This window comes from Vicia villosa, linkage group LG5, assembly GCF_029867415.1.
Source record: "Vicia villosa cultivar HV-30 ecotype Madison, WI linkage group LG5, Vvil1.0, whole genome shotgun sequence".
Lineage (NCBI taxonomy): Eukaryota > Viridiplantae > Streptophyta > Magnoliopsida > Fabales > Fabaceae > Vicia > Vicia villosa.
Window position 1 is genome coordinate 130,221,392 of NC_081184.1, and position 8,569 is coordinate 130,229,960.

Genomic DNA, 8,569 nt, shown 5'->3' on the forward strand with positions numbered 1-8,569 from the left:
TCATATTTCGACCTGGTAATTCATTTGTTATTTTGTTGCTTTATGTAGATGATATTCTCATAGCAAGCAACAATGTTGAAGATGTGACGAGGGTGAAGGCTGGACTAAATAAGGAGTTCGATATGAAGGATCTGGGAGCTGCTTCCAGGATTCTTGGAATTGACATTCGAAGAGATAGAAAGAAGTCGAAGTTATGCTTATCTCAAGAGGCATATCTACGGAAGATTCTCAAAAATTTTGGTATGTCGAATTCGAAGCCAGTTGTGACTCCAACAAACCCTCAATTCAAGCTGAGTATTGATCAGTGTCCCAGTTCTGATGTCGAAAGAGCCTATATGAATAGCATCCCGTATGCTAATATAGTTGGTTCTTTGATGTATGCTATGGTCTGTACTAGACCCGACATAGCATATGCAGTAAGTCTTGTAAGCAAGTACATGGCGAACCCTGGAAAGGCTCACTGGCAAGCATTGAAGTGGATTTTAAGGTACATAAATGGGTCTCTGAATAGATTCCTAATTTATGGTGGAGCCTTGGGTGAAGATAGTAAAGCAGTAATAGAAGGATATGTCGACTCTGATTATGCAGGTTGTATGGATTCCAGAAAATCTATTTCTGGATATGTTTTCACTATGTTTGGCACTGCAATTAGTTGGAAAGCAACACTTCAGAAGGTTGTTGCTCTATCAACCACTGAAGCGGAGTATATTGCCCTAATTGAAGCTGTGAAAGAAGCATTGTGGCTTGAAGGTTTTGCGAAGGAGCTGAAAGTTCAAGGTCGAGGTATCACGGTTAAATGTGATAGTCAAAGTGCAATACACCTGTCGAAGAATCCAGCCTATCATGAGCGAACTAAGCACATTGATGTGAGGCTGCATTTCGTCAGAGGAGTAATCGAGCATAGAGAAGTCCAAGTGCTAAAGGTTTCAACTGAAGACAATGTTGCTGATATGATCACCAAGACATTGCCGAGTTGCAAGTTTTTCCACTGTATGCAGTTGATAAAGCTGCATGAAGAAAGCTAGTTTGTTCCCTTGACGTTGTAGAGTTAGGTCCAAGGTGGAGACTTGTTAGATATTGGATCGAACTCTAGTATGGTCGAAGGGTAGATTCTTGGTTCGACAGGATTAAGCATAAAGTCGAAGGTTGTTCACATGCTTGTGTCGAAGATGCTAGGGTTGTTAGCATGTTAAATTAGGTTTTAGTGTTTAAACCTTAATTTGTTAAGTTAGCTTGTTTATTAAGTTGGCTTGTGTAATGGGCCTTGTGGCAAAAGCCCATTAGTTAGTATGTTAGATTTTTTCTTATAAATAGCATACTAGTCTCTCATCATTGCTAAGCTGCAAATCCTAATTTAGGGTGAGAGAGGTTATTTGTTATTCTTGTAAACTTGTAATCTTGTTTTAAGAGGAAGTAAAAGAATAGCAGTTATAACCAATTCTTGTGTTCTTCTTCTTCCTTGTTCTTCTTATCTCCCCTAATTCTCTTTTATATTTTGTTCTTGACATTGTTTTTCACAACACCCCTCTATAAGTTTAATTTCAAAAGATTTTCTGAAATCAACAATGGAAAATATTGTCATGATTTATTACTTGGTAAGATCTTTAAATTACTTTTGTTCATCATATTTTATTTTAGTTTGTTTTCCTTTGGTACGCATGGTTTTACTTGTGTATTGTTTCCATACATCATTGGAGTTGTTCATGAACATGGGACTTTTAGATCTCATTCTGGCCCTTACAACTATACAATGACATTTTTTAATCTTTATTATTTATCCTTCCTTTATAATGGTTTAACTTATATATTGTATTCAGATATCATATGAGTTGCTCATGGAGTTGCTCCTGTCAAAACTCATTGTGGTGCTAAGAAACTACCTACCACTTTTACCCTGAGTGATGAAGAGTAGTACATTATTTCACTTTCTTTTGTGTTTTTCCTTCATTCAACATTTACTCATTTATATATTTGGTTACAATATTAACGACATTACTTGTACTCTTTAGGGAGCATATGCTGAGAATTTTTAGCTGGATTCAACACCTGTGTTCCATCGTTGCCTTACATTGTTATTCTGAAACATGCCAAAATTAAGGAGTCTAAAGATAGTCACATATTATATCACTTTATAAGGTTTAACAACAGTTATTTATCCCTTACAATGTTTATCTTTCAAGTTAATATGGTTTAACTATTTCAAATGTTTAGAGTGGAACAAAGTTGATTTTGAATCAACAACTCTCATAAATAACAACTTTTATTGACAGGTTAAATCAATAATCTTTGCAAGTTTTCTTACTCCAACTTATAATCAAGTATATAGCTATTTTTCTTCTAACATCAACCTACCAGATACCATCAAAACAATTACTGAAGCAAGATCGGTTGAAGGAACTGATATGTCTTTGACTCAATGTTCTTCTCAATCTTCTCAATACACTTCAGGTTCACGCTACACATACATTACGCCTCTGAAACCTCTCTATGAAATGGTTACCATACCTGATGTAAGCTTTCTCATACCAATCGTGTGAGATTTTTTCCTATAGATTTTCCTAAAGATTACCAATTGTGTTGTTGCTTTCTATAATGATATAATTATTCATTTTGTTCCTTTTGGATGGATGCATCATGCAAAACAACATGGACTATACAAGATGTTTTGGTGAAGAAGGACACAAGTCGAACACAATCAGCTATCGCCTTCACCTCCGGTGGCATCATGACATCAGAGAACTTCTTCACCTTTTACCCATGGGGGTACCTTAAGCGGAATATGGTCGTATAACAAACAAAGTAAAAATATTATTAGTTAATTTCAAAGTATCAATAATAAATAAAGTCACATTATCGACATATCATATACATACCTCTCCCCGACATAATCTAAAAGCCATATGATCTGCATATCCTGTGAGATTAGAACAGTCACTAGGCCCACCAGGAAACCATTCATCTATGTATACAAACAGTTTGTCGAAGCATGAGCAGTGACATATGTCTCATGGGAGCGCTGACATATGTATCAACATGAGGAGTAACCTCCATATCATCAGTAGCTAGCGCCTCAGTAGCCGTATACGAAATAAGCGCCTTAATAATTGTCTCCGGAGTAACTTCTACAGTAGTTGTTGTTCTGCCTCAGAAGAATGGGGCACCTCCGCCATGTCAAAAGTATGGGCATCTTTGTTTTCTCGTGATGAGGCACATCTGTCTCTGCCACCATTTGCACATCATCCTAAACTGGTGCCTGAACATCAAATGGCTCATCCTCATCATCTCTCGTCATCCAGAAGCAGATCTAAACCCTATACGTCGGATAGTGTGAGGTGCACGAAATTGAACATGGTCAGCCAGCTGCCTCCTATGAGAACTGGTTGATGCTACTCTCCCTACCCGAAGATGCAAGTCCTCTACGACACCTCCCCTCTCTCGAGCCCTCACAACAACATCTTTATCACGCTCTCAATCAACAATCATACCATTTGTGCCTCCGATCTTCATTGCAAAAATAAAACAAATATTTTTAATCTATCGGATTATTAAAAAAAAAATTGAAAAATTATGAACTTTTGCATGTTTGGAGAAATCCATTAAAAAATGTAAATTTTTACCAGATTTTTTTAAATGTCCAATATAACGTATGCTCTTCTACCGAATTTTTTGAAAAATTCTTAAACATTTATGCATTTTACTAAATTTTTCAAAAAATCCGGTTGAACACATGAATATTTATCAAATTTTTCCAAAAATGCGGAAAAAAAACTTTGCATTTTTACTGGAATTCTTCACACATGAGGTAAAAAATCATGAAAAAATTGAAAAAAATCTTTAAAATGCGGTAAAAAAAAAAAAAACTTGTCATCAATAGTAATATCTGATAGTGTCTATGAAATGTCTAATAGTTTTTAAAAAAAAATATTGAATTGTTTCAATACTTTTTGTGAAATGATCTATAATATTATACATGGCTAATATGGTAAAAACATAGAGGTGTGGAAAGAGTGCCCAGTCAAAATTGGGGGATGGCAGGATAAAACCTCTCGTTAAAGGCTAACCATTTCTTTTAGAATATTAATATATAACCATTCTTTTGTAATATTTTTACAACATACTGAGAAATACAAATTGACTCAGTTACTGAGAGAAGCCATAAGTTCTCTCTTGAAACTCATTCTTTAAGTTCTTTCTATGCTAATTAACAAGTATGGATAGAACTGTACATGATACGTAATCTTAATACGTTTGTGCTATAACACATTATAGACTATTAGCTAAAATAGAATTGCTACAAACAAATCTGAATCATAATTATTCCACCAATAGGTAAACTTTTTATAGAATTGCTAAATTATTTTGTTAAGGTTCTTTGCAACTTTTTTTTCCGCTGGCAAAATGGTTTAACCAAGTTTTTTCTCAGAGACTCATCAAAATTAGAGAAAGTTTTAAGATTCAAAGAACACTTACATATTATATGTCAACAAGATCGTCACGATGACAATAAAATTCAAACTCTGATATTTGTGAAATATGAAAAAAGGGAAGAAGATTGTTTAAAAGTAAGAATGAGTTAAAGTAATAACTAGAGAAAACATGATAGGATAAAAGGGAGAGAATCCTGATGTACCTATAAATTATAATGGTTCAACATATGTCTAACTCTAAGTTATCAGACCATCAATGGTGATATTCCTCAAATCTACTAATATTTTCAACAACCCAGAGCAATAACAAACATACAAATAATGTACATTGAGATCGACTAAACCCTATTTTTTGATGCCTCGAGCTCCAGTTCTCGGTAAAATGTACGCAGACAGCCATTAATGATACGAGGGGCTGCTCCATCACAGAACCGTTTAGCCAGATCCACCGCCTTCAAAACAATATACTATATTTAGTTTTTATTTTTGTGAAAGTGTGTGAATGTATATGCAATATGCTAGTATCATTTACCAAGTCCCTTAATAGCAGCTATCATTTCGGTGTCATTGGTGATACACGTGATATTAAGTTTTTTCTGATAGTAGAAAAAAAACGATGTTGTATGTTGAACTAAAAAATTAAGACTTACCTCATTAATGACAATTTGGTGTCTGGTATCTAGCATGGCTATTTCAGACATTGCCAAGTGAAGAATAGAAAGCTCTAAAATCTTCCCTGCTGGTTCATTCTGGAGTATATTAACAAAAAACATGCATACAGAGGCTATTAGCAAACAATGTGTTATTCAAGAATTATCATTATAAATTTATAATACGTGTGAGTGTGTATGCAAGGGAATAAACAGAAATAAACAGTTACATGCAGCGGCGGAGCTTGGTTGAATATTTTGAAAAGGCCAAATAGTTAAGAAATAAACAGTTACATGCAGCGGCGGAGCTTGGTTGAATATTTTGAAAAGGCCAAATAGTTAAGAAATGTGTATAAACAATTTGCTATCATTACATGAATTATATTTAGTATGATTCTCAATTTTAATGCTATATTAACTCCAATCACTTGTTAAAATCGATATTCCCAACAGTAACTGTTTAATGATCCCAATATATCCAACAAAACACTCAATGCTGCTATTTCAAACAGAATCAACACCAATCAATCAATAATTAAGGTTTTTGATTCGTTATTATTTGTTACTTAGGAATTACACCTATTTTGGCTTATCTCATTCCAGTATAGAATAGGGTTACTGTACTATATTGTTTGGTTTTGTTAGGACAATAAATAGCCAGCTGGTATTAGGAATTTCTTTTCTGCAGAGAACATCTAAAATCGAAGTTAAAGGAGTCATTATAAAGCTTTGACAAAAATATAGCCAAAGTAGTCATTAAAACAAGCTTGGACGATCCTCGCCTCGTGACCTAACTCTATATTTTGAGTAAGGTCTAGCAGACTAGCACAAATTCTATGAAATAAGATAAAAGCATTTACTATATCTATTGCCTCATTTTGTTAGGGATGCAATAGGGGATAATAATTTTGTGCAAAAGCTATTATATTTCTTGTACCTGCCAATTTGGTGGGATAACTTTATTAATAACAGGGACATGACTGTCCCATCTATCCCTGACAGCAACCAATAGTTTCCTGGTGAACCTGCAGATATGGCACAATGGTAGATTATCAGCTTCCCTCACACGGGTTGGAATAAGAATAAGGTGTTGTGGGTTCAACTTTCCCCACTAACATTTCTCTAACATCTAGTGACTAACAATTGTCAATTCAAAAAAGAAAAAAACAAACTCACACACACACACACGAAGACACTCAGCCGTGCAGTGTTTGAGGAAAAATGAGAAGATTTAGCTAAATGTATAGAGGTCTGATGCATGCATTATAATTTACATGTAAGGGGTTTACATATACCTCAAAATCAGTCTGCTATAAACCAGCTTTGGGGGAGCTGCAAGGACTTCTTCTTCTGAAATGCAACAGAACGCTACATGTTACAAAAGGAATTTGTAAACTGAGCAGATAATAAATATTTTACAACCAATACAAATCTATATACGGATTGTCCATGGCAAATGGAGGTCATGGCGGAGAGCCAAAATCCCGTTATACCGGACGCTCTGCGGTGCCGTTATAGCGGATTATGGCGGAAAACCCGCAAAAGCCGGTATTTACCATTGTCGCAAGCCCAAAAACCGCAATGTATATCCGCCATAGTGTCATAAATGCGGATATTTGATAACACAAACATACACATGACAACACACCGACTTCTGTCATTGAATAGTTGGACATAATAAGGAAGGCTGCACCAAATTTAAATACCTAAGATATATAATAATACTACAATCCTATAAGTTTTGATCAGTAACAGATAATGTCCGATAAATATGAAGGCCATAACATGATAACAGAACATTAAATTGCTAAATCTCCAAACTTCTGCAGTGACAACCAAGGTAAAACTCTATAAATTTCTGTTCTCATGGATACTAAAGTAAAAAGCTCGATGTTTCATTTGTATGCAAGGTTTTAAACTGAAGAGCATGTCATATGATGCAACTGTAATATCAGGGTGCTGTTAAAGGAATTCAATACCATATCGGTATAACATATTTTAATTGAATTTAAATTAAAATTAAAACAGATCGAAAAACCCTAATTGGCTAATCCCTCACGCAGTTCATCGTCATCCTTGTTCTCACATCCCAGCATATGTCCCTAACTAGTGATTATGCAGCCGTTACAACTTACACCTGGCTATTAAGCGTGTAAGAAATGGAAGAAGAAAAAAATTGTAATTTAGGGAACAAAGTTGACACATTGTGATTGTGTACAGCAGTGAGAGAGGTGATAAAAATAAACACAGCGAAGAGCAAGGCGGTGAAAAACGACGCATTGAAAAGGGAGGGCTGTGGGAGGACCAGAGATACAGTAGAACCAAGTAGTTATTGGGATTAACTTTGGGCTTTTTTAATCTGGGCTGTATATGGCGTGTATCAGACTGCATAAGCTACAGCACACATGAAAGTATGTAAAGAACATATAAAAAGTACAACCTACAAAAACTACTAATCGAGACACTAGAAACCGTAAGTTGTAAGCTGTCAATAATAACAGAAACATATGATATATGTACATATTATTCATTACCAATTGCAGCCTCGAGTTCAATGTTCCTTAGAAGTTCATTTTCTTCTTCATCAGTTTCAACAACAGCAGGTGGCCCTCCAAATATCATGTGATTATACTCCAACAACTTTTCCTTGTTGAATTCATATCCAATCTCTATACCAAATAAACACATTCACTTCAATTATCAAGGCAATACAATCAAAAGCAACGGTAATCCGTTAGTTAGTTAGTTAGTTACCTCGGCGCTCATTCATCCTTCTCTCAAACAGCCGAACCGGGTCCAAACCCTCCAAGCAAGACGCATAAATTATAGACCTAAAAAACAAAACAAAAAATAACAAAGTTAACATTTCAAATTCAATAGAGTATGAAACAAACTGTAATACAATATAACATTGTAATGTAGTTACAGAGAAAGTTCTCTGGCGGCTCTGGGACTACAAAACCGGCCGGTTTTGTCAACTTTAGGCAAACCGCTATCAGGTGTTCCGGAGACGGAAGCTTGGTCTCGGTCAAGTGCGAGAGTGGAGCCACGGAGAGAGCATCGAAGAGGGAGATGTAGTGAAGTTGCGGTGTCGATTTTTGGTTTGGGAAGGAATTTGGGGAAGTGAGAGTAACGGTGGTGGTTGAGTAGCGAAGAGGGGAGACAAAAACGGTGGTTGAGTTTGGAAGATGAGGTTGAAGGTGAAGAGAGGGGGAGTAAGGTTCCCTCCATTGTAGAGTGTAGATGGATAACAATAATAATTGGATTATTATAAAGACATTTTTTTGCTTATATATTTTGCCACGGTAGCGCATATAAAACGTGCGGCGGTTTTCTTACTAGTGGATTTTGAAAAACTAAGGGTGTGTTTGGTTCAAATGAGGGGGAGGGAATTTAAAGGAGGGAATTTAAAGGAGGGAATGGGAGGGGAGGGATTTTTTTTAATCAAATAAGTGTTTGGTTCAAAATAAGAGAGGGGAGGGGAAGGGAGGG

The 8,569-nt window shown here is 35.7% G+C and overlaps 1 protein-coding gene across 1 annotated transcript; it reads right to left on the minus strand.

The window, feature by feature from the left end:
* Positions 1-4,611: 4,611 nt before the first annotated feature.
* Positions 4,612-8,347, minus strand: LOC131607338 (uncharacterized). The gene is made up of 7 exons (XM_058879352.1): positions 8,004-8,347; positions 7,832-7,908; positions 7,612-7,746; positions 6,373-6,427; positions 6,015-6,102; positions 5,078-5,176; positions 4,612-4,879 (listed from the first exon to the last, which is right to left on the minus strand). Exons 1-7 carry the CDS (start codon positions 8,306-8,308, stop codon positions 4,766-4,768), a joined length of 873 nt encoding a protein of 290 aa, XP_058735335.1. The 5' UTR covers positions 8,309-8,347; the 3' UTR covers positions 4,612-4,765.
* Between the last annotated feature and the right edge of the window lie 222 nt (positions 8,348-8,569).